This window comes from Aphelocoma coerulescens, chromosome 1 (genome assembly GCF_041296385.1).
Source record: "Aphelocoma coerulescens isolate FSJ_1873_10779 chromosome 1, UR_Acoe_1.0, whole genome shotgun sequence".
In the NCBI taxonomy this organism is placed as follows: Eukaryota; Metazoa; Chordata; class Aves; order Passeriformes; family Corvidae; genus Aphelocoma; species Aphelocoma coerulescens.
In genome coordinates this window covers 17457131-17482551 of record NC_091013.1, presented here as the reverse complement: position 1 = coordinate 17482551, position 25421 = coordinate 17457131, and the positions used below count along the sequence as shown (strand labels likewise).

The 25421-nt window shown below is 43.0% G+C and overlaps 1 protein-coding gene across 4 annotated transcripts; it reads right to left on the bottom strand.

Annotated features, from left to right (window-relative positions):
* Nucleotides 1-116: 116 nt before the first annotated feature.
* On the bottom strand, nt 117-25421 carry ACE2 (angiotensin converting enzyme 2). Of its 4 annotated transcripts, XM_069003130.1 has the most exons (19): nt 25155-25421; nt 22019-22177; nt 20014-20107; nt 19253-19396; nt 17781-17893; nt 17157-17265; nt 16340-16437; nt 14785-14954; nt 13486-13712; nt 12538-12682; nt 10884-10982; nt 10125-10247; nt 9603-9775; nt 8656-8714; nt 4050-4150; nt 2971-3087; nt 1548-1742; nt 782-905; nt 117-428 (listed from the first exon to the last, which is right to left on the bottom strand). In XM_069003130.1, exons 1-18 carry the CDS (start codon nt 25335-25337, stop codon nt 785-787), a joined length of 2430 nt encoding a protein of 809 aa, XP_068859231.1. In that variant the 5' UTR covers nt 25338-25421; the 3' UTR covers nt 117-428; nt 782-784. The 4 variants fall into 4 exon arrangements, with proteins under 4 accessions (XP_068859231.1, XP_068859226.1, XP_068859238.1 ...); XM_069003125.1 differs by having other exon boundaries at nt 117-905; XM_069003137.1 differs by lacking the exons at nt 17781-17893; nt 20014-20107; nt 22019-22177; nt 25155-25421 and having other exon boundaries at nt 117-905; nt 19253-19319.

The window sequence follows — 25421 nt, the reverse complement described above, 5'->3', positions numbered from 1 at the left end:
CCTTGTATGTAATAGCACAAGTGTACTTGTTTTATGCAGCATTTGTAATGCAGTATTTGTAATAGTGGAGGCAATGCCCAAGGAATAGGTTAAAATAACCAAAACAACTTTGATCATTTAGTATTAAGGTAGTTTCCATTTTTAATGTCAACATAAAAGAGATTTATTTTTTTTTGAGGGAGCATGGGTTATTTCGTCTCTACAATACGTATTGAGCAAACTGTTAGAAAAATAACTTATAACTCCCTAATAAACTTCCAGTGTTTGTTAGTCTTCATCCAGCATCAATTTTACATTGATACAGATTTCTTGAAGGTGCAAAAATTGCAGTTATTTCACATCAAATTGAGTTCTTCATCACTAAGGTTCTTCTGATAGTCAGGTGGGTTTTTTTGTCACTGTCCTTAGAACACTTTTGAGGTCTCCATCTGGAAAGATAGAGATGTTCTTCAGGAGAATATGAATTATTCTTATGTGTGTCTTGGTCTGTATACAACTGTATTCTTCCAAGCTTTTGTATCTCATGACACAGGAAACAGAAGTTGGACGAAAAGCAGCACAAATGGTGTGTAATATTATGCACATAATTCATAGAAAAGCCATGCGTTTTTTCTAGTTGCCACATAAATAGCAGATTTAGTTGCTATTGGCCATGAACCAGTAGATTAATGGTCAACCAGAAGACATTGTTTGATGCTGTCCATAGTGGTTTTCTCCTTTGCTAGGCAATATTGTTAAAAGTGAAATGAAAAAAAACCAGAAGCCCTTAGTGTACCCACACCTTTTAAAATGCTGTTTGTGTCTCTTCAGCTGGCTCAAAGCCCAGGTTGCTTCTCCCCTCTTCACCGTAAGGGTTCACCTCTCCATTGTTTGATCCTGCTTTACCTCTGCTTTCTCTTGCTCTCCTGTAATGAAAATTCATTTTATATTAGAAAGTCTTCGTTCAAGTCCTCCTGGATCCCCAGAATCCTACACTGTAAATAATACTGTGTTCAACATAGTATATACATATTTCTTTTATATAAAAGAAATCAAGTTAGATTTAAGAAGAACTGTAGCAAACCTCCTATGTTCTTAGAAACCCTGTTAGTGGAGAGTCATAGAAAACCAACCAAACTTTATTGTTGTTAATGCAATAATATTTAAGGAAGACTTCATTACTGTACAGCCTACAATCAGATTACAGAAAACTGTAGGTGCTGAAAAATGTGAACAACTCTGCTGTAGGAAAAGGCACCATGTTCCCAGCAGGACATCCCATCCTCCTTGCAGCAGGGTTGGCAGAAGCCTGGACACCCTGCAGCTCCCTGTGGCCACAGCACTGGTTAAACTGATGGCAGTGGGGAAATTGCATAAAGCTGCCATGTACTGAGAGACAGGGAGCTGAACCTTTAGCTGTCACTGTTGAGGGGAGAGGGATAATAAGCTTTCATTCCTTAACTTGCTTCAGGTAAACTGGGCAGCCTAATTTGTAAAAAATCCTGATGATTTAATTATCAGGACATCTTCCAGTAGTCATGGTCATAGTATCAAAAAATATTACTCACTTTTTGCGATCTCTCTGACCAGTGATGATCAAGGCAATAACTCCAATGACAACCAGACTCATGACCACCCCAAATACAATTAACCAGATGGTGACTGGGGGTTCATAAGGTGCAGCCAGGGTTGGAAGTATTCCCACAAACTCCAGAGTGTTATCATCCAATCTGAAAGCCTCATTGATTCGTCCCCGAGACATCCTGCCATCGAATGCAAATTCAAAGAGTTTCACACACTTATTGGAAGGAAAGGAACAGTTTTCAGTTGTTTTATATATCTCCAGTGTGCCAAGCTTTCCCTGAACTGCTCAGTTGAAAAGACTGCAGAGGAGATACTGCTAAACCCATATTCCTTCTGGCATATGAGTGACAACCAAAGGAACTTTAATCCTTCACATACAGCGGCTTAACTGACATGTTCAGACACTGTATGGACTCTTAAACTCAGTCTTAACATTTATCAAATGAACCTTCTGATCTTCTTCTCTCCTTGTATTTTGCCCTTCATTCTCTATCCAAAAGTTTCTTAGATAAGACACATAAAACCCCACCTTTGACATCTTACCTATCTCCCCCCTACAATCTTACACAATTTTTATTCTTGTGTTTTTCACTGCCCTGAAAACCCTTTCCCTGGTGTATCATCTGGGCCTGGTTTTTCCCTAAATTTCCACATCTGCTATTGAGTGCTAACCCGAGAGCAACTTTCACAGCCATATTCTTTTCCCTTAGTTCACCAACTTATCTCACTGCTTTTTCAACCCCATCTCATGTTGATGCCACTTTTAGATTTGTGCCCTCTTCACTTCCCACTGCACATTACCCATGATCTTCTGCAGAGTTGCAGTTTTACTTATCATTTTTATAGCAGTGACTTACAGTGGTGTCACACCGTGCTATAAAAGAGCTGCTCATTGACCTGTAAGTGGAAACTAGCTCCTGCTCTGACCTCTTCTATATAATCAAATACATCTGGCTGTCTTTCTAGTACGCCAGTATTCTGGAGTCCTTGTTAACAATAATTCTTGCACTGCCTTTTCATTAATGAGAAGAAGAACACACGTGTCCATGCACACATTGTTACTGTATTCTGTATTTCAGAATAAAAAATAGTTCCTTTTAAAGTTTGAGTAATTATATCTGCTGGCAAGGTATGATGCAGTGAGATGTGTTTTGGCAATTTTACAAGCCCCCTGAAGCATTTTACATTGGCTGCTGTCCAAGACACCATCTGATAGATGGACTGTTTCCTTTCTGTCATAATAGTTTTCATCCTAGTTTCTCACATCCCACTATTTCCATTTTAACTGCAATATTGACTCCCTTGTCACTGCTTCTGCCTCAGCTGACTTAAGCAGTGCTTTCCCTTCCACCCTTTCATCTGGTTGTTTGGCTGGGGCTTTTTTTCCCCCAGAGAGCAAAATCTCACCTGATGGCATTTTCCACGTCAGCTTTGGGCACGATATCAGTGATATTACCTGGCATGCTGACAGTAATGTAGAAGGAGATCCTTTGTGTCTGTTCCCCAACATGAATGTCAGTAATTCTGAAGGAGAAACAGAAGAGAACGGTTATTTTCATTGTTAAGATGACAATAGCTTTAAATTTGGGCAAGTGAACAGTTGTGTTTGATTGGCATTGCCAGGGGCTTAGTTTATCTGGGGAATGCTTTCAAGTGAAATCAGCTGGGAAGTGAAATCAATTTTCATGCCAGAATTTCTTTTTCTATGTGTGAACTTGTATCTTGAGCTGGAGAGAGTCTACCTCATACCTAAGACAATCCTTGGTATAATTTTCCACAGCACATAATCACTTGCAGAACAGAGAGTGTTTGGGGCTGGCCCCCTGGATGAGGTGATGTATGAAGTACCAAGTGAAAAAATAAAAAAGCTATCTTCCTTATTTTTCTAGAGTAGGTTCTAGATATTACATGACTGATGTTCTATAAAGTAATATCTAATAGCTTAAATAGATAGCTCCTGAATGTTATTGAAGATACTTAATCAAAAGGGTTGTTTGCCTTACCAAAATCATTCTCAGGTGAAAGATTTTGTTTGTAACTGAGCTTAGATAAGATCAGTAAGTCTGTACCAAACTCTAGTGCTTTATAGTCAACATGTTTGTCTTTCCTTGGCCCCAAACCTCTTGGATATTCAGTATCATACACATACATTGCTAGAAATGTTTATTTCTAATCAGTCCACCTTCCCTGATGTTCCTATATAGGCATTGGGCACATGTTGTCAAGGTTCATCTCCATCACTGATAAGCTGTGGGAGACAAAGCCTTCTTACCTAACTTTAGCACATTACTCCTAAACTTCAGGCTCTTGAGTGGAAAGGCACCATGCACCCAAGCTGGCATCTTGCCTTCTGCAAACAGCTGATGCTTGACATTGTTTCTGTCACCTTACATTTGACAGAAGGCCCAATTAATTCCACCAGTTCATGCCGTTAGCCAATCAGAAGCAATGCAGGCATAGCTGGCACAATTAAGCAAGCCACTCACTGGAAGTCAACTTCCTGTTTCTTCACCTCTGCAAAGTATTTTCTCATGGCATAGGCGACGGATGACTTGAACAAGAAGAGCTCACTTTCATCCCATTCATACTGCAGAAACAGCACAAGAGAAATTCATCAGAGATGGCAAGAAATCAGAGACGCTGAGAAATCCTTCTAAAAGAAATAGCAATTGTAATGCTTGGCATGCACTTCAGTATTATTTATTTGTGCCATGATAGCACATCAGAAACCAACCCAAACCCTTCAGCTCCATTAATCTGGGCACTGTGCAGGAGAAAACCAAGGAGGCATCCCTGCTGCCAGACATCATGCTGTCCCTGTGCAATCTCTGGTACCTTTATATGAGATTGCTGAATATGCTGCCGTCCCAGCACATCTCCCTGCCTTAGAGGGAGAAAAGGCATCAGCAAGGCTATTCCTACAAAATATTGTGCATTCTCTTTGAATTTTAAAGATTTCATAATTTATATCTTGTTTTAATCACATAATTTTATTTGCAGACGTTCTATTAAGGACAAGAACCTTTGTGGTAGAGTTGTTGTGTGAAGGTGGCTAATTTATTTCCTTGATGAGCTGGGATTTTTGTTTGGGATCTGTTTTGGTAAAAAACTCTTTGCATCTGTACTTCTGCAGCGAACACATATTTGTTGTTTTTCTCTGGAGAATAGATAGGTGATATAAAAAAAATGTACTGCCTGTGTGCAGGCTTCTCCTGGCTTGCCTTGTGAGTCCAAAGTTATTCGCAGTGGGAGACAAAAATAGCTTCTCTGGTGCAGGAACCAAGAGCTTTACAGGGGGCAAAAACCACCACAGGAGGTGATAAAGCAGCCTGGTCTGTTGTGCAATAGCATGTGTGCACGAAGGGAAAATTCCCAGCTGAACTCCATGGCAATATCTTTTTATTCCCCTAAGGCATAGATTTGATTGTGTTTATGGTACCTGGGCAGGAAGGCGTGCTGTCAGTGATAGACTTACACAGCTCCTGACTTTCTTCAGTATTATTCAGGAATGTGTGGTAGAAGGCAGCTCTGTTGTAACAGGTGTTATAAAACCCAGCTACATTTTTCAACCATATCCACCTCTTTGACACTGATATAAAATGAGAGAGATGTATAAATATCTATGAGGAAGACAGGGATAGACGGGGATAAACTGTTTAGCTGGGTATGTTGCACTGGGACAAGGAGTAATGGGTTTAGACTAAAAGAGAGTTGATTTAGATTAGTTACTGGGAAGAAATTCTTTACTGTGAAGGTTGTGTGGCATTGGAACAGGTTGCCCAGAGAGGTGGTGGATACTCAGTTTCTGAAAACTTTCAGGGTCAGGCTGGGTGAGGCTTACAGCAACTTGAGCTAGCTGAAGATGTCCCTGCTCATTGCAGTGGGTTGGGCTAGCTGGTCTTTAAAGATCCCTCACAACCTAAACTGTCCTGATTCTATTAATACACGGGAGGAAAGAGCAGAAAGAACCCACTGGTTTCAGTCCATTCAGGACCAGGTCCCAGGAAAGGCACAAGTATCCAAAGCCACGGCAATCAGAGCAGTCCCCGTGGCATTTGGAGGGCAGGGGCTGTGCCAGCCCTGGCTGTTCCCACCAGGAAGGGGGGAGGCTGAGTTGCCTTTGTGAGTTAAATGCCCCTGGCTTTCTCCTGCTTGCACAGCCCTGCACTAAAGCACCTCTTCTTGTTACTGCTGCTGCCTCCGGCAGCTGGCACTGTTCACTATCACAGCTAAGAAGCTATTGTCGGGGTTTCTCAATTTTCTATTTATGCCCAACATCTTAAGGCTTACAGTGCTGGTTTTTTTATTATAATTTTTTTACCAGAATCTAATTGAGCTTGATTCCTCTACTGATGCTTTCTGTACTTAGCATGTCAATTTTTTAATCATTTATTCATTTCTCTAGCTTATATTTTGTCTTTTTTCAGTCTAATGTATTTTAATTGCCACTGTGCCTCTCAGTTGCCTTTATAAATACTATTACTGGCTGTGTGGATGGGAAGTACCTGGCTGGCTTCTTTTCTGTGTTTGAGTCATGACTACCCACACAGCTTCCCCAGGCATCTGAGGAGCCCACCTCACACTGCGTGTTACAGAAGCCGCTTTGCTTCCAGAGAGAAATGAACTCTGCCAAGCACCTCTGCTCTGTTAGTGTGCTGCCTCCAAGATCCCACATGCCACTTGAAAGACAGTGTAAGTGTGGCCTCTGATTGAAAAAGGATTTTTCATTGTAAAATACATCTAAATGCCTGCAGGCTGACAGCTCTCAGTTCCCTAACACTGTCTTGTGTGGCAGCCCTTTACAACATGATCACACATGCAGCATTGACATGGTGGAGAATTTTGAATGAGTGTTTGAAGAGGGGTCTGGTTTTCAAGTGGCAGTCAGAGGCTGGCACTCCTGGACCTGTTTATTTTAAATATGACAGACCCCAAGGGATTCAGTGGGGATCTTGTAGCACTTTCCCTTGTTCAGGCACTTTCATAAAGCCCCAGCTGAAGCAAAGCTGTGGATGTTTCAGCCTCATCAGCTGCACTGGTGATCCAGGGATGCTGCGGCTGCAGCTCTAATCTCATCAGCCTGAAAACAATTAGCAGGGTAATTGTGGCAGTGGACACTCTGGTACAGCTGGCATTGAGCCCATCCGAGAGTCTGGATGTTTAATTTGCCAGAACTTGGGGCTATTGAAACTTCCCTGCTGGTACCAGCCAGGGTTGAGTCGCAGTTGAGAGCTGCAGCTGCCCTGCGCCCCCAGCACAGCTGCATCTCTGCCCAAGAGCAGGAATCTTTCTCTGCCTGCTCTCTCCAGAGCTAATGAACACAAATGCAAAAACGTTTGCTGGCATACTCAGAGTGCTTTGTGCTTGTTAGGTCAGTGCAAAGCAACTCAAAATACACCTTAAACAAACAGCTGCACAGGGCCCACAGCTTCTGTGCACTGTGAGCCGTGCAAAGCACCCAAAACACATTGCTCTGTGTAGATGGGCTGAGATTCCTGCCTGAGATTCCCCCTGCCTTTTCTCTATGCCAGGTCATGCATGTACCATTACCTGCTGCTGCCATACCAGCATTCAGCCATGTCCCTGGGGGCTCAGCAAAAGGGAAGTTTGCAGGGAGGCGGAAAACAACCTAATAGAAAAGGTTTCTTGCGAGTTGGTGATGTGAACTGGTTTTGAGAGGAAAATGTATGTCTTGCTCTTCAGAGCTTAGGAACCTACCATCCATACAATAATTCAAATTAAGTAATCTGTATGAGATTGTTTTACAGCTGCTCAATTGCACAACAAAAGACTATGATGGCTAAAGGCAGGCATAAAAATGATATTAAGCTAAACATTAACCATAATGACTAATAAATGTGTTGTAATATGGAACCTTTTCATGCTGCTGATATCAGTTTTGAATTGTATCTAACTTGACTAGGCAGTCTAGGAAGCAATAAAACTCCAGTAGGGCTTGCATGTGAGAGAGTGATAGAAGCAAGAGCATCAATTCATATGAAAAATGAGCTCATGGTGTGTGTCCTTGCTAGTGCAATAGGCTCCAACACGCAGGTCTAAATGACCTGCCTGATGACATACTCGTTCTTGGAAAATTACTAATGTCCTGCAAGGTGAAAATGGCTATTAACAGGAATGAAGTGTCTGCACTTAAACCTTCTACACTGCCTCCATGAGATTAGCATAAAGAGGAAGAGTTAGAATAAGGAATGAATTTTCAGCCTGGGTTAAGCAGATGGGCTAAGCCAATGCCCTGTTTAAAATCATAAAAGCCATCTTCAGCTTTGATGAGATTTTTTTCATTGCTGTAATACATTTTATTGGACCAGCTGGTATAATTGGGAAAAGGAGACAAGCTCTTGAGAATGTAAGCCCTTCTCCTCATCTGAAACAGAAGCAGCTGTACTGCACTGTCCCCTGCAATCTCAGTAACAAAGCTGTCTCTGCATCAGGGTTGGAGGGCAGGGAGGCAGCTGAATATATCAGCTGCAAATATTTCCAGGGCCTGGAAATATTACAGTAAACAGGCAAACAAAAATCTACAGAGAAATGCTAATAGATTTTAGTTTGAAATCAAGAGTACTTAAGAATAGAGAGTAGAATCCACCAGCCTGCTTTTAAATGTGAAGTAGCTGCTCTAATAACTTCTGAAGGCAGCCACCATAGCCATGATAATGGTAATTAGAGGAAATTAGGTAGAAGCTTTATGTGGACACATCAGCAAATCTGGGAAAAATACAGCCATTTTCATGTACCCAGGTTCCCCTATGTTAGCCCTCCAGGCCTGTTCTGTAGGAGGCAAAAAATCATGATTGGTATCTCTACAGAATAACTCAATTCATCTAGCTGAGATGCTTTTCCTAAAATGGGTGGGTAACTCCCTGGAGGAGTTCCTCCAATAATTCTAGAGGGAGTCTTGACCACAAACTCAGACAAGACATCTTATATGTGATAACCCTTCACCTGAGCTGATGCCACCCTTCAGACACAAAGATCAGCTATACCCGGACCCATTTTCTGAGCACCATTATCACAACACCTCTGTTGCCCAAGCAGTAAGAAGGGTGCCAAACACAGGACAAACACACTCACCGCCTGGTCCCCCAGAGCTGACTTCAGGCTGATGCGTACTTTGACGGCATTGCTAGAATCTGGGTTAAAAAGAAACAAGGGCCATTTTAGAGCTGCAGCAACAAAAAGTCTGTTCCTGGGAAGTGCTGAGGTGGCTAAAGTTTCCTTACAGGTTCCCCTGCTCCCCTTGGAGAGCTTGGTGGGACTGATTTTGTTTCCCTTTAGTCGTCTCTACTGCAAACACACTCATCTGAGTTCCCAAGTTTGGTTTTGTAGAAGATAGAAGGAAAATTCCTCTTTCCCACCACTGGGAATGAGCAGCTTAGATGCAGATGCTGGTGCCTGGTTAGGTGAATCCCACTTTCAGAGACTGGCACAGGGCTGTAAGAGTTATGGTGCTCTCCAGTACTGGCAGTGCTTACACATATATAACCTGGCTGGTTCATCACTCAGTGTCACAATAAGCTGAAAAATGCATTTTTCCACAGTCTCCTCCTTTTCATCCCCTTGATCTCCCCTCTTTGACTAACACATGTTAGCAAAAAGCATAGCAGTAGTTTCTCTGTACAGGTTTGCCCCTATGCCTGGCTCCCAGGACCCGTAGCTCCCAGCCCTGCAATACAGGCACACTGTTTTCAGGCAAGTGCCACACAAGACCAAGCTTCTGGTCTTTCTTCCTTATGTACAGTCATCCCATACTCTGAGTGCTGCCATTATGAAAAAAAGACACCTCAGTTTCAGGGAACTGGGTGGGGTTCTGACAAGCACATGTGCTGACTTCTCCAGCTCTGGCCATGAGGCAGCCAGTCTGTCTTCTGTGAGTAAAACTTACAGCTCAGTGTTTATTTCCCATAACCCTGCTTTTCTAGGGGGAATAGCCTACAACAGCTACCGGGGAGAGGGGCTTTGCTAATCAAGGGTTGTGAAGACTAACAAGTGTCTTTAAATTACCCACAAGCCATACATACATGGAGCCCAGTCTGTTTTCCAGCCAATGAATCTGCCAGAATTGTTTTTGTTCAGCCACTCATATAAAGGTTGAAAGTAGTTGAGCAAGGGAGCTGCATTCATGTATTTTTCTCCTGTTACATTTTCCAGCGCTAGAGTCCAGGGCTTGGATCTCCCTAATTCCAGCAATTTTCTGTATATGTGAAATGAGAAGTAATATGTTATTGCCATGTTCTGTCTAGACGAGAAAAACAATCTGTGATCAGTATAAAAGTGTTCTTTTTTGCTTCTGAATTCACTCCTTTCTCCCATTATTCCTATTAATAAAAATGTTTTATTCCCACAAACAAGTAATTAAACCTTTGATGCTTAGAACCTTAGTGTACATAAATTTAGTCAACCTGTCAAAATGAATTGGTTGGTATATACTAAATAAGCTAGGTTTATTCTCAATGCAACCTCATTGACTCCAGAAATTTTCAAGGATGACTTAGGCTTTGTTGTACTCTGATTTATTACGCGTGAGAAATTTACTTCGTTACCTGAGTTTCTGACCAGCTGCAGTGGAGTTGGTAATGTCACACTTATGAAGAGGCCCAGTATGGTTAGCTGCCTTGCAAAGTGCCTCCTGGAACTGGAACTGATAGATGGTGCGGGTGTAATACCTAAAGGAAGGGCAAGGAAAAGGGAGGCACAGGTTTTATTAGTCGTCTGTCAAGGAAACCTGCAAGCCCTTGGCCTTTGGAAGGCTCTGCTGTGTCAGCTGTCACTCTTGGGAAACTGCACTACAGGGAGAGAGGCCAGCTGATATTTATAGCCTAGGCTAAGTCAAATTTAGCAAAATGCCAAGATCAAATGGACTAGAAGTGCCCCAAATCTGTTTGTTGCCACATAAATCAGGAGAGAGTAAAGTTTTTAAGGTCCAGCTCTCTGCTCTGAGCCCTCTCACTGAGGTGGCTGAGACACAGAGGACATCCAGGGCTGCATGTGCATGGCCCAAGGGGCATGGGGCACAGTGATTACCCAGAAGGCAAACACCTCATTCAGAAGTGCTCCTGCTGGTTTGATGGCAGCATGAAACTTTTCTGCTCAGCAAGAAGCTCATCAGCCTCCTCACTGCTCAGAGATTATTCTAGAACAACCCCTGATGTGCAGAGAAACACTCCCACTGAAATCAGCAACCTTCGGTCTGGGCTTTAAACAAAATAAGACTGGGTCCTGAGACTCTCCAGCAGATGTTTTAGGTAGCTGGGGCTCGTTCTGTAGACAAAATTTAAGTCATTAATTAAACACTGCACTACCTTATGAAGGAGTAATCATTGGCCACATGAAACAGCGCAGCAGGGTCACAGTAGGTTTCATCATGAGGGACTGGTTCCACAACACCAACTATGTCTCTCCTGGAGAGGAAGGAAAAACACAGGGCTTCTGTTTATAGACAATAAGGAAAGGTAATCTGACTCAGCTTTTCTTCTGTTTTGCCTGGTACATATGGCCACCCCTCTCACTTGCACACAGAAGAATTCCATACAGCTCCCAGTAACCCCAAGCGAGTTCTGCTCCACAGCTGGCAAGCACAGAGAGGAAGCTGCTTGTAAACTCATTGTGCAGGGAAGGGATCTGTATGATAGCAGGGTGTGCAGAGAGAAATTAGTGGTAAGAAATAATCTACAAGACATGAGCTTCACACACACAGCCCTCATGCCCTGGGATATCCCCAGTTTAGAGACCTGCATTTTCATTCTGGGCAAGGGCATGCAGAGACTGGGCAACCCAAAAGGTAGATGGTCTCCTGTGCCACTGGGCCGGAGACAAGCTTTCTCTTTATTTTCCTCTCCTGAGAAGTACTACAGAAACAAACCCATGCCTTAAGTTCTGAAAATGGTAATAAGCTTCCATAGAAATATTTTTTCATAAACCCGTATTTCAAGCAGAGAGCTGTGCACTCTGCAACAGATGTGATAAGCTTTGCTGAACAGTTTGTCATTCTCTGTTTCTCTGACATCTCTGCTACTTTTGAATACATTGAAGCTGATTGATTTTTACAGTGGGTCAGGAGGCTTGCATATATCAAGTTTTATTATAGATTCTGTTTGCTGATGGAGGCTTACTGTTCGTGTTCGTGTTAGAGTTCAGGCTCCATTTTCAGTGTGAGGCTTGTTTGGTTTCTTTGCGTTTTTCTGCCCTCATATTAAAACCAACCTGGGAAATTAAAAACTCCTGTCTGAATCATATTGATTTTTACTCTTGTGCTCCAAGGTGCTGAAAATAGACTGATTGATGGGCATAATCTGAAAAGGCACCTCTGGTGGTTACTTGCTGAGGGAACTGTATTTTCTTTACTGAGAAAGGTGGTATCTTAGTACGCAAGAAAGGAAAGATTCAGTCTGAAATCTTTCAGACAATTTGCCTCCAAAACCACTATACGGTAGGGAGGAAACACAAAGCAGACAAGTGCACTCAGATACTTGGTGGATTGAGATCTGCATGCTTCTCTGGCTGGCAAGTACAATGAACTTCACTTTCCACTGTCCTCAAGGATGTGGGGAGCAAACCAGAACACATGACCAATGAGACTCAGAGAAGGGCTGTACTTTAGCTGCAAAGATGTCTTGGGGAATGTGTCAGGGGGACAGAAATGTTGATCTGAAAGGCCATGCAAAGGCCATGGGCTGTCTTTATCAGGAGGCTGACACAGGAAACAAGGAGGAAGTTTTTTGAGACGCAGGGTAAACTGCTAGGGGCTATACACAGAGTTAATGGGGACACATGGCTTATGAGACATTGTCTGCACCACTATTGGGTATTTCTAGCTGGCACTCTACTGGTATTTACAGAAAGACTCAGAGACACAGATCCTGCCCTACAGGAGCACAAGCACCTCAGTACGTTGAGTAACTAGGGTTGAGTTTGAAGGTTCATATGAAAAAAATCCCCTTTGTTTCTCAAACTTACTTCATCTCCCACCACTGTTTGGTCCATTCCTGCTTTGTAATCTCACCCTTAAACACCATCCACCTCCACTTCTCCAGCATGTAAGTAAAAGGCATTGTTCCAACAATCGTTAGTGCTTGTTTGAGCAGAAAGTTGATTTCAGTTTCTGAAGAGAGAACCAGTTAAGGTAATGGTTATGGTAGCAATTAGTATCTGATTAGATAGCTAAAGTTACTTCCCATTACAGCTAATGCTTACATCTTGTTTGAATTACAGATTTTCACTAAAGAAAAAGTGGAAGGAAGAATATTACTAGAAAAAAAACATGAGATAAGATCATTTAGGAATGGTACACAGTTTTATCTCTCTTTCTTTCTCCCTCTTAAATAACCTAGTCCTTTGAGATTTACATTCAATTAGCCATCACTGTGAACCTTTCCAGTCTCCAGGAATTTTGATCTGAAGACAGCTCAAAATGTATAAAATGTGCATCTTCATCCATCTCAGGCAGTACTCAGAAGCCAGACGAACTGTATTATAAGGAGGGCCTACCTATGTTGTCACTCAATATTCACTTAAGTGGGAGATGTAAATCTTGAGGTTTCAGTTTCATTTGAACTGCTAAATACATATCTTGATAGAGATATGTACGGATTCATGCAACAGAGATTGAAAAGAGTTTTGGAGACTCATCTAAATGAACTACGAAGATTTAAGGATGAGTTGTTCAGTACTGAAGGTAATGAAGTGATAGCTATTTCTTTTTAAATTATGTAGCAGCATTGTAAAGCAGGGATCCTTGCTGCACAATGTGATTTGGGGAAAAAATAGTATTTCTGGTAAATTAGAGGAGTTCGATTTTCAGAAGCCTGTCAGTTGAATATTGAATTTTCAGACACAATCTTCTGCTACAAAATAAGGCCAGCAAGTGTTTTCACATAAATATATAATATTTATACATTTATTTACCTTCATCATCTTGGAAAGTTGGCTCTAGGAGATCAAGAGATTTCAAGTGCTGAGGAGTGGCTGCAGAAAGTGACATAATTTCACCTACAGCTTCGTGGAAGCCCTCGTTGGCACCACTCCTCAGCAGGTAGGGCTGCCCTGCATATGCCATGTCGTACTCAATGTGGCCCATCTCATGGTGTGCAGTCAGGAAGTCATCCATGGTCACTTTGGTGCACATCTTGATCCTGCACACCAGAACAAAGTGTCTGTGGTTAGAGAGACAGTGGCCAAGAGAGAGGCTGCCTGAGCATTGTCTGCCACAGCCATGGGGCAAAGCCCCTCCAGGCTTGCAAATGCCTCTTGCCCCTTGCAAAACCTGGGCACCTACATCCTAGTATGCAGTTCAGATCCTCCTGCTATGGCAAGACTTCATGGGGAACTCAGCAAAACACCTTCAGCCACCTTGAAATTGTCCAGGGAGTAAGAGAACTGCTGTTTTGTGAGAACAGCTGTCTCCTAAAACCTGGCAATAAACTCACTGTATGTGTGGGACTGAGTAACCACCACCAACCTCAGGAAGACAGTAATGTATAAAACTCTCTGTGTTGGTGACTCCTGCTACTTCATCCTCGTGTAGGTACTATTTACTAAAGGAATGCCTTCCAAATAGGGGTTCTTTTCACCTTCCCCAGACTGCTGAGGTGTGATGCTGATGTGTTTCACCAAGGCTCTGCTGGGCACCATCTTCTTTCCCTGGGTGACTCTGGGGACTGCAAGAGGGGTCAGAATTTCTGCGAGAAGTATTCATTGTGTGGGAGCTTGCTGTCCCACTCCCCTTGCAAATATGGAAGAGACTGATGGATTTTCATGAAACTGGATAACCCCACTAAAGATGGACAGTGGGCTCACAGGAGATTTTCCCTTCCTACCCAGGGAGCTGCTGCCATTGCTGAAAAATGTGCAGCTGTCCACAAATCTCACCGGTATCCACCCACATTTCTGCTTATTTGCTAAGCCGTAGAACATAGTTATCATTTCTCTAATTCATAAAAATATTAGTCACTTCTATGCTAAAATTTGAGAGTAGATCTTGAGTAGATCTACTAAAAAATTTGAGTAGATCTTCACAGGAAAAGTTACACAGAAAAGTTTACAATCCCAAAGGATCCCTGCTCTCTTGTTTTCCTTTCCCCTCTTATCAGCCAGAAAAAAAAAAATAAAGGAGAAATTCTAACTTAAACCAGCATGGTGCTCCTTTAGTGAAAATATGTTTTTTCTAGGAGGTGGTATAAAAAGGGGTCATAGCAATTCCAGTACCTGTAATCGTTTTTGCCCAGGTCCCATGCTGTAGGATGGCAGACAACCTTCCTGTTGTCGGTCGGCTCTGTGAGCATGGAGTTTTCCCAGAAGCCCTCAGTCATGTTATCAAGGCCAATGGAAAAGAAGAAGGCCTCAGCAGCTTTGAATATTTTGATTGCATCCCATTTCTGAAAGAGAAAATGCCACCATTAACCACTCCTTCTGCATGGAGCCTGTTCCCAGTGCCCCACTTAATGCAGGGCAGCTGACTTCATATTTATTTCCCAGGAGCTTCACACCTCCACCTGGCCTATTGAGGGCAAGCCAGTAGTGTCTGCCTTTGGCAGTTCTGTAAATTCTGCTGGGAACTGGAAGTGGTTTTGCTGCAAACAAAGTAGGTTTCTGCACTCAGAGGTTCAGCAGATAGCACCTGACCCAGACCAGAGAAGCTCTCAATAAAAGATAAGCTAAGATAAACAATGCATTCCTGTCAGTAGTATGTCAGATCTGCAATCCAACCCTTCAGCCACTTCAGTCAGCTTGGGGACAACTCATTTGAGGAAGTGGAGCTGCATTCCCAGCAGATGAGCATGAGAGATTTCAGCCAGAACCGTAAAACCTGGCAAATGTATCTACAGGAGTTGCTTATCAGATTGTAACTGCATGGCAATGTCCAGGATAATTCTGCCATTCAGCAGTTTTATTATTCTACCCAGAAGGAACTCCGCATTTACTGGACTGAGCTCTCACAGAGACCTGGCTGGCAAACAGCTCATCTGGACAAAAATCCCAAATTGGGCACACCCACTAACAAGGATGAGCCCACCCATTGCTCAAAGGCTCTGTAAATAATGTTTCCCTTCTTGAAGTGGTACTTCAACAGACACAAATTTATGACATAGTGCTGCCTATGACAGGAGAGTAGATTTCAGGTGAATAACTACATTTCAGAAATCAAATTCTACCTATCACTCTAGTTTATAAAAGGAGTGAGGCTTTGGCAAGACTACAGGGAATTGTCTTCATCCATGTTCTTGGTCTGGTAAAGGTGCTGTCACAGCTGTTAGCTCTGCAGATCTCAAACACAGACTTTATGGTGCTATGCAGGTATCAAAAGATAACAGGCAGCATTGCAGTTTTTCTAGCTGTATCCAAATAAACAAGACTGACAAAAATAAAACAAATTGTGATATACAAACTATTTGATTATGGCAACTGGCAAAGGTCATATTTGATACCAGCCCACTCCAGGAGTCATGAAATATTTATAAATACAAAATATATCTCTTAATGGATAAGTGTCTCTGAGGAAAATATACTTGGAAACAAGATTAAGGGAGTCAAAGAGGGTGGAGGAAAAAAAAGAACAGCTAAGGGGACAGGTACAGTGAAAAATGCATAAACACTTTAAGGTGAAAAGCAAAAAAAAAGGATGCAAAAAGCAACACTTTGTTGGCAGTGCATCTGCCTGAGGGCAGACATGGATTTCTAGAGAGCAGCTGATATGTGGTGCATGATTTTTATACCATCCAGATTTGTTACATAATGCATATTGCATGAAGGCATGTCTTACCTTTTCAACCATTGCAGAAGTTACATCAATGTTTGGTTTGGCTGGATAGGGAACAGTCAAGGCATACAGATTCGTCCAGAATCTACCCCACATATCACCTTCACAAAAAGAGAGAAACAAATACTTTAAATTTATTATGTATTGCTCAAAGGTGCCAGACAGGTCTACAAATTGTGCAGTGTCAAGAATAGGGACACCTATACATCTAACAAGGCCCAATCCAGATGTGGATGGGAGCAGTTCTGAAAGGTCATGCATAGGTCAAACTCAGCTCAAGGATCCTTTTATTACCCAGTATCAGCTATTCTTGTATAATATAGGTTCAGGATTGATCAGATTCCTAGAGGTGTATGACAACTGAACATGCTTTTTGTTAGTCCACATGATTGTTGTGCCATGTTCAGGTACACAACAGTTACAGCAGCTTAATGCTGCACGCTTTGAAAGCCAAGTCAGGAAATGTGAGATCTTAGAGTAAAATTCAGAAGGAAAAACAAGTCTCTCTGAAACTCTCATTTTTAAGGAAGACAAGTTCCACAAAGGGGAGGGAAATGTCCCAGCCCAGTGCTAGAGTTTTGTGCTGTGTGACATTTGGCGAGGATGAGCAACACCTGCCTTCCCTTCCTGCCACTGCTGCTAAGCACTTGTGTCATCTCTGCTAGGAATTTATCCATTTCTCCTCTACCCTTCTCTTATCTGTAACCTTTTTGTTAATATCCTGATTAAACAGTCAGATTACTCTCCTCCCATGTGCCTTGAAGGTGACTGTCCTATGTAAAAAGTGAGGTTTGCATGACAGGGACACACGTTGACATACCCAGTAAGTGAGCAGGGAGGCATCCTGTGGAGCTGATGAGCTCGGGGCCATACACTTGCTCCAGCTTGTGTCTCACGTAGGCATGCAGCTGCTCATACAGAGGTTTTATCTGGAGGCAGAGGAAGAGAAAGAAACAATTTGTTTTTTCACTTTGCTCTTTTCCACTCATCACTCCTAAACAGAGAGCCTCAAAGCTGTCTCTGGCAAAGTTCAGCTGCAGGTAAGTGCACCCCAAACCTGCAGCTGAACTTTGCCCCCTGCTTCAGGGCTCAGGCACTGAGTCCAGATTCCAGCCACAGGAGTCCTGCTCAGATATGAGGGAGGGAGCAATGCTAACTTTCAAGCTGGAGTACCAAGGATGCCATCTACCCCATGGACCCTACCGGGAGGAAAGACATGGACCTGCAGAGCTCCCTTTTCCCAGCCATTGGGGACCAAGCTGGTCCTTGAATGGCTGCAGAGGTAGAAATGTCACATATGTCTCCTCACATGTTTCTGTTAAACCCATGCAGACTGATAATCAGCTAGTTTAAAGGTTTCATCTTCCTTCATAACATCAGCATATGAGCCCACCATTTCAAAACATAATCCTGCAACCCAGGTGAGAACTTTTCCTGCCTCTACCTGCTCAAATGTCTTCTCCACATCTTTGATCAGCTGGTCACGGCTGTATTTGTAACCTTCTGGAGACTTTGCTTCATAATTTGCTCTCCAGTAGTCTCCGTAGTCAGTATAATCTGTAAAGCATGGATGCATCACATGAGGACACCAGATGTGACACTGCTTTGGTCTGCAGGAAAAGTGCAGCTTCCTGCTGATCCCATGCAGACCTGCAGCCTTTCCCCAAAGCAAAGCAGCAAAGTGCAAGATAGTTCAGGTTTAGCAGAGAGGAAAAAGCTTCCCTGAGGGTCTGTGTCATGAACATTTTTCTCACGAGATTTCCAAGAAATTCAGAAATTGCAGACACAGCTATCTGCTAGTTAAGGTCATTCTGTCTGTAGATGGAGGTCAAAGAAAATCATGAATCCTGACTGGAGCTCCTGCGGCTATGAGGGACAGCAGCCTCTGCTCAGGCTGGATGCTAAGGGGTTCTCACAGAAGGTCTAAATTGGTGGACATTGAATATGGGCCTGCTCTTGCAGAAACTAAAGCACCAGGACAGATCAGATGTAGACACCAGAAGTGACATTCAGCTCCCAGTTCCAGTAAGTCTTCCAGTCCACTTGGCTCCATCAAGCCTGAAGTAAAAAAGGCACCTAGCTGAAGTCTCTTCCTTGGTGGTACAGAGGAAGGCCATAATGACCATTACTAAATGTTTAGCTTTTTTCCATGCCTTACTATTTGGACCATATTTTCTTATCTAGCTGAAGCTTGACAGTTTTTGCAATACAAGGAGCATGAGAAAGCAGGTGATACAGCTGCAGTCTGGCCAGGAGATAGATGATGTAGCTACTTCAGAAGCTATCTTAGAAGACCCCAAAAGAAAATTAGAAGGCAGCTGCTTTTGTTCCTTGAAAAGACAGTTCAATATGATTTGTGTGGAGATCTCAGACTGGAAGCACACCTCCCTTAGTACAAAATCCTTTTTGAACAGCCAGCTGTACCTGCTGTCCCAGGCCTACCACATCTAATCATTCCAGTTAGGGAATAACGCTTTATAAATGTACCAATGATTGTGGCTGCTGCAAGAAGGTCAAGGCCCATAGGAGAGAGATGTCACCAAAATTCAGCAACACTCAGAAGTTGTTTAAATGGAGTGTGCTTGTCCATAAATCACAAATGGTGCAGTTCTGGGTGGTATGTAATGAGGGACACTGATGGATTATGGCCTTTGGGAAAAGGGCCAACAAGGAAAGATCCCAACGAAAAGGTGTCTCTTGTTCCAGGCTGGGAAGAAACCTCTAAACTGGTCAATAGCAGCTGTCTGCATTGCCTCTTACATTGAGACATGCACACCAAGAGTAAATCATGTGCAATTTATGTATGTGTTTGGAATTCCTGGGAAAGTTGTGTAACCCTGCAGTATGTTTGCTGGTTTCTGGATCCAGGAGGAAAAAAAAAAAAGGAAACAAAAAGGAAAAAAAAAAGTGACTTACTATTAAGCCTTGCAACCTCATTTTCAAGTTCAACATACTCTTCATATAATGGTCTCATCATTCTGCCAACATCAGCTCTCCAGCCTTCCCAGGCCCACAGTCTCTCATGATAATCAGTGCTCTCAGCCATAATAGCATCCAAACCTGTCAGAACAAAAAAATAAGTACTAAGCTTTGAAAAAGCAGAATTTTTCTTTCACGGCAGGCAAATGAACCAAAGTGAAAGAAATTCATGAACGGAGAAGAAAACCCTTTGTATTTGATATACTGAACTATCCTGTTATTTCCTTGCATCCTTTCCTAATTTAATGTCTTCCCCTTGTCTTTAAGAAGCATGAAGCACATCATGAGTCTCTTAAATGCTCTCTCCACATTATCTTCCCTTAAGTTGGTAGAATTCTCAGGACTGGCCTCAATACAACATTGAGTCCAACAAGACTGATAGCAGGGAACAAAAAAATAGATTTTCTGTGATATAGGCAAACCCCAGGTGACAGGCAGGCTGCCACACAAGCAGAGCAGCCCTCCCCAAACTTTGTTTGCTACAAGCAGGAGACAGCATGTCTCGTGGGCAGAAGGTCCAACGGAGGTCCCTGAACTGCAAGGTGCAATTAAATTATTACTAAGCTTTAGATAGCAGGAGATATCTGTTGAAGTTACAGCCTGTCCTTTTGCAGTCAGGAGCCACAGCCACCCTTGGGCTTTCTCTTTTTGCACCCTCAGGGTGAAGGACACAGTAGGGGCAGTGGTTGGTGTCATACCTGGCTCCAGCACCAAACACTCAGTCGGATTGTTGATTTTACAGACGGTCCCAGTGCTGTAGATGGTACTCATTGTGTTTAGTACAGTGCTCAGCTGCAAGTTAGATGCAAGATAGCTTGTTAGAAACCCACTCTGTGCAAAATAACAGCCAATTATGGTAATTCCTTAAGAGCTAGAATCAGCACTTCACCCACCAGCTTAATATTTAAGCATATGTTTGAGCTCAGTAGAGATTAATGAAAGAATTTGCCGAAATGCATTACTGAACCAGACCTAGCTGGAAAAGACAGATAATCTCCCAAATATATGACGTAACCTACAGGTTCTTATTATCCAGTCAGACAGGATCCAATGAGCACTGACTGTCACAAGAGAGCTATCAATACACAGCAGAAATAAAAAAATAAAGTTTTTTTAAAGTTTTATGAACCCACATAAACTTTGCAGGGAGGTTGCGGCTTTGAGTGGCAGCAGAAAGGGCCCCTTTGGCAGGTGCTGCCAGGCTGACTGTTGCTTGTGGGTTTTAACATCACATCCCACTGATTGCATGGATCTGCTTAGACTCTATCACAGAGAAGCTGTGGCTCATGTCTTGGGCCAGCTGAAGGCCAAAATGCATCTGAAATCATTCAGCTCTATCTCAGAACCTATGCTATGCAGATCTGGTTTTAATTTTTTTTCATGTTTTCACATCTTCATGCATCAAGGAAAACATGTACCACTTTTAGCCTTCCCTTTAGGACTATGCAATTTCTCACTTAGAGCTTTAAATCAGAGCTATGAAGAGCTGTCAGTGGGAGGGGTAGTTAGTGAGTAGCTCTAATTTTATCTCTGTCAGCAATAAAATAAATGGGTGCCCAGGCAAATTTTTGTGTCGGTGAAGAATACTTAAATATTCCTATGGAATCCCATCAGACTGTATAAAAAAAGTCACTTTTCAAACATGAACCAACAACTTCAGCCCCAAAGGCCATTATCTAGGAAATTCTAAGTGTCTAAACAGGGAGGGTACTGAAGAACATACCTCCTCAACAGAGACAACACTACCATCAGTGCACTGTTGTGATTCAAAATAAATACAGGTTTGTATGAACTGCCAGCCTTCCCACCATCACAGTTTGTTTTTCAGAAATGCATCTTATATTTGGATAAGACAAGAGATCCAGCCAATCTGCTGCTTCCCTTGAATGGTGGTCAGCACTGCTGACCTTAGCAGAAAAATCTCAGGATTCTTCTGTAATCAGGACTGTAGGATCCTGGACTGTAAGCTTCCATGACTCAGTGCTATGTTTCAATTTGATCTTCAGCAAAAGGAAAGTAATTTAACTCTCAAGTGTTTGGTTATAAATCCCTTTTGAGTCTGCATAACTGCTCACTCCACTTTCACGTATAGTCACTATCCATCTACCTGCCTCTTAGGTGAACTTGCCAGTGCAAATGTCAAATCTCATTATGATTCTTGCCAAATCTTGCTGGCCTTCAGCAGCTCTCAGTGGAACCCTCTCCATTCTCAGGCATTCCAGGGTGCCCAGTGCAATGAAACATTCCTTCTTTTTCACAGTATGATAATGTACCATGTTCAGAGAAAGAAAGACTTCCTCCATCTCCACCTTTTTGACTCATTGAATGGCCTTTCACCCATCTCTTTCTGCTCATTGCCCTAGGTCTGGACTACACCAAGCACTTACCACATGTCCTTTCTTGGTTTTATGACTAATCCAGATTATAAGCACAAGGACTACTCTGAGGCATGTGTATGTACATGTGTTTGAAATTTATTCCATGGTAAAACTGCTGACTGAAATTGTAACCAGCTTCCCAGGCCAGACTACCCCTCCAGTCCTGTATTGCTATGAACACCTAGAACAGGTACACTTCCATACCATACACAGCATCATCCCAAAACAAGCAGGGTGGGGACAGCACCATGCCCTGGCTTGAGGGTGTTGTGGGAGGCAGCTGAATTCACACACCAAAAATGATGAACTACATTCAACAACTTACTCTGTTATATTTTTCTGGTGACAGCACAGATGATCCTCTTTCCTGGAGAATCTGGATCTGGAGCTTGGTGAGGTCATCCATGATACTGTCTACTGGGAAGCTGCTGGCATTCCTGGAGGCCTCCTCGTAAAACGCAGACCACTTGGCACCCGCTTCGTTCTGCAAGGGGTTCACACAACCCTGAATTACCCTCTCCAAAGGAGTGGAGTGGCCTGATGCCTCTCCAGACAAAAATATCACTTCTGGGAAGAACTTCATTTGTGAAGAACACCTGTGGAATGCAGGCTGAGCACTTGCACCTCACAGTTAAATGGCTGGAGAGCTTTTTGGCTTTGTTTTATTCACACACCCAGACCCAGATAACCATTTTTCTTTGGGAACAGCAAAAAGCATGACTGTCTACTCACACCTTACTTGTTATAATTCATCCAGTATCTCTTTGCTGTGTCTCCTGCTACTCTAAATCAAATTTTCTTCCCTTAGTGCTTTTCTTCACCCACCTGTGAAGAAACAAGCCAGGGCACAAAGAGATCTGTGACCCAGATGTCAATCCCCACTTCTGCTGCAGTAGCAGGAACACTCAGCAGCCAAGATATTGATACTGAGTCTGTTTGTAAGGCAAATATCACTTTCTTCTGAAATGCTGGTAAATAAAAGATTATACTTGGGCAAAGGAGGCTCTAAACAGGTCCCCAAATTGGGCATGCAAAATCTCAACATTTTGCACAAGATTGCTTTTAACACTTCTGCAGTTACAGACCATGGCATTGAAATTCCCAAATTTCAGTGCACAAAGAAGCAGCATTAGAACACAATTTGGAGTTGGGACTGTCTTATTCAGCTTTTTCTAATGTGTTTGTGCACAGTTTAGCACATCAGCACCCATTCCAAATGGCAACAATAACAGTACTAATTAACCTGTGTCCTTGGGACAGTTTATTTAATTGTGCTTATGCCAGAGCTTCCTTGTGGAAGAGGGCACCTGTGACACCCATCCCTCCCTGCTGAGGCATCAGGGAACTCAAATGTCATATTGTACCTGAAGAGCTCTTTCAGGCACTCATCATCCCTATGCAGACACACAGCAAGGCCAACACTTTCTGCAGGGCTTTGCCTGGGTTGTCCAGCCCCGTGTGACAGGGGCACAGCACCCACTGCACCTGCTCCAGGCTCCAGCAGAAACAGGTGGTGGCAGATGTAAGCCTGTGGTAATCTCATCCCCACACCTCCTCCATCCTGGCTGCAGGAGGGCAGCCATCACTGGGAGACTTTCCAAACTCTGCCCTTCACAGGAGCAAACAGTCCTGACACTCCTCAGCAGCTTGCAAAGCTCAGTGGGCAAGAGCTTGATAAAAATCCAGAGGAAGAGCATCGCTGTCCAGATGTGTTCCTGAGCTCCTTGTCCTGAGCAGGGACAGAGAGGTGCCTCAGGAGTGGCAGGGCAGAAGGGGGGGCTCGTTGGCTACAAAAGCCATGGGAAAGAAGTTATCTCACTGTCTGATATTTCCACAATTAGAGAAATTGGTTGATAAGTCAGAGGAATAGTTGTAGGGCTTGTGACACAATTTACAAGGAAAATGGATGTGAAGGAGCCAGAAGGGACAGTATTCATTAACTCTCCTCGAGCAGAACGGGAGGAGGGGAATCAGTGGGTTTATTACCAGCGCTGCTGAAGAGATCAAGCGAGAGAAAATGTGCTCTCTGAACACTAGACTAATTGGTTTTTATTGCTGGTATCTCCTTATGTATTTTATTATCATCTCATTAATGTTGAAAATACTATATAGGGCTTTCATTTTATGTGTTTGGAAACATTACAGTTTAAGTATCTGGTGCCTCGGAAAAAATTCCAGATTGACAATGATTAGTCATTAGGATTTCTTCCAGCAACCAGTCTCCTTGCTTTAATTAAGAAATATGATAATTAAAACATGTTTTAATTAAGTTATATGACCACAAAGTTAAAGACCAGCCATTGTGCAAAAATAGATGGAGGATGTTCAGCAACATTTTTATCCTCTGAATTTTCTCTAAGGCTTGAGTTAACTTTAAAACACATGCAGCCTCAAAACAAGTTGGTTTTGTTCATTTTGAAACGCTGAGCTGAGGCATGGCAATATCAGTAACCAGCCAGACCATGGCTGCCTGCTCTTGACAAGTTCTTGCCTAGAGACCCCCAGGACTGGCAGACAGAGGCTGGTTTTGAGAAGCAAGAATTGTGTTGGAAGACAGTTGGAAGTAAAAATGTTGTGGTCCTTCCTGCAGATAGAAATGGACTTTCAAACCAATGTACTAGACCACTAGAAACTCCACTGCTGGCATTTGTTAGTCTGTGATCTCATTTCATTTTTCCCAGTCTAATACCTCCAGGCAGTCTACCAACAGCCCTGACTATGAGAAGAGTGATAGGGGCAGGGGGAAAGGTGCACTACTGGGTAACTGGTGTGGGCTGCTGTATAAATCCATCAGCAAACATTTAACAGAATGCCTGCATCCAGAAAATATTTGCATATTCACTGAGAAGTAAAACAACTGCCTGTGTCAGTAAAAAGCCCAGTGTTTGTTTGGTCTTAGGTAAAGTGGGAGATCTGAGCTCACGTGGGTACAAGATTCAAATCCTGTTTCCTTGCACCACAGGGCAGCACCCCAGACCCTCAGGGAAGATCATCCCCTCTGGGATGTGCCCTCTCCAAGAGGAAAGGGAATTGCTTTGCTCTTGGAAACACTGCAGAGAAACACTACACCAGGAGGCACTGATGTTGTTGGACTCAGAAGAAGAAAGTGTCTCTCTCCATCCAACACAGATTTTGGGGATGAATATGCAGTACCCCTTTGCCTTTTCCCTCCACTCACTGGGGTGATCTGAAGTGATGGCTAGGGACAGTCCAGCTTCTGGACATCCCTGTGCAGTGCAGGTAATCCAGGTACTAACCCAAGGCTGTAGAGGCTGGTAGTGGCCCAGGCACATCCAGTGAGCATTGCTACATTAAAGCAAGCTCCTCTACCCTCCCCAAACTAAAACACAGCTACCAGAGAAGCAACACTCCAATTTCAGCCAAGCTTGGTGGAACCAAAACAAACCAGAAAGTGTCAGATTCCTAAGACAATAGTAAAACCCACAGGATGGAGCACTTACCATTTTATTGGCATTCTCCTCAGTGATGTTGGTGTTGTAGTTCCATGAGGCAATAGAGTTCTCATAGCTGATATTTTCTGCCCTGCTGTTAAACTCTTCTAAAAACATTTGGGCTTGTTGTGTGACATACTGAGGGGTCACAACAGAGCTCAGGCCGCAGAGAAGCCACAAGTGAACCAACATATTGATGTTCAGGATGAGAACCTCCCAATGAAGTAGGTTTCCTTAGGGAAGCTTCTCTGTCAGCCTCTGCCTCATCAGCCTTCA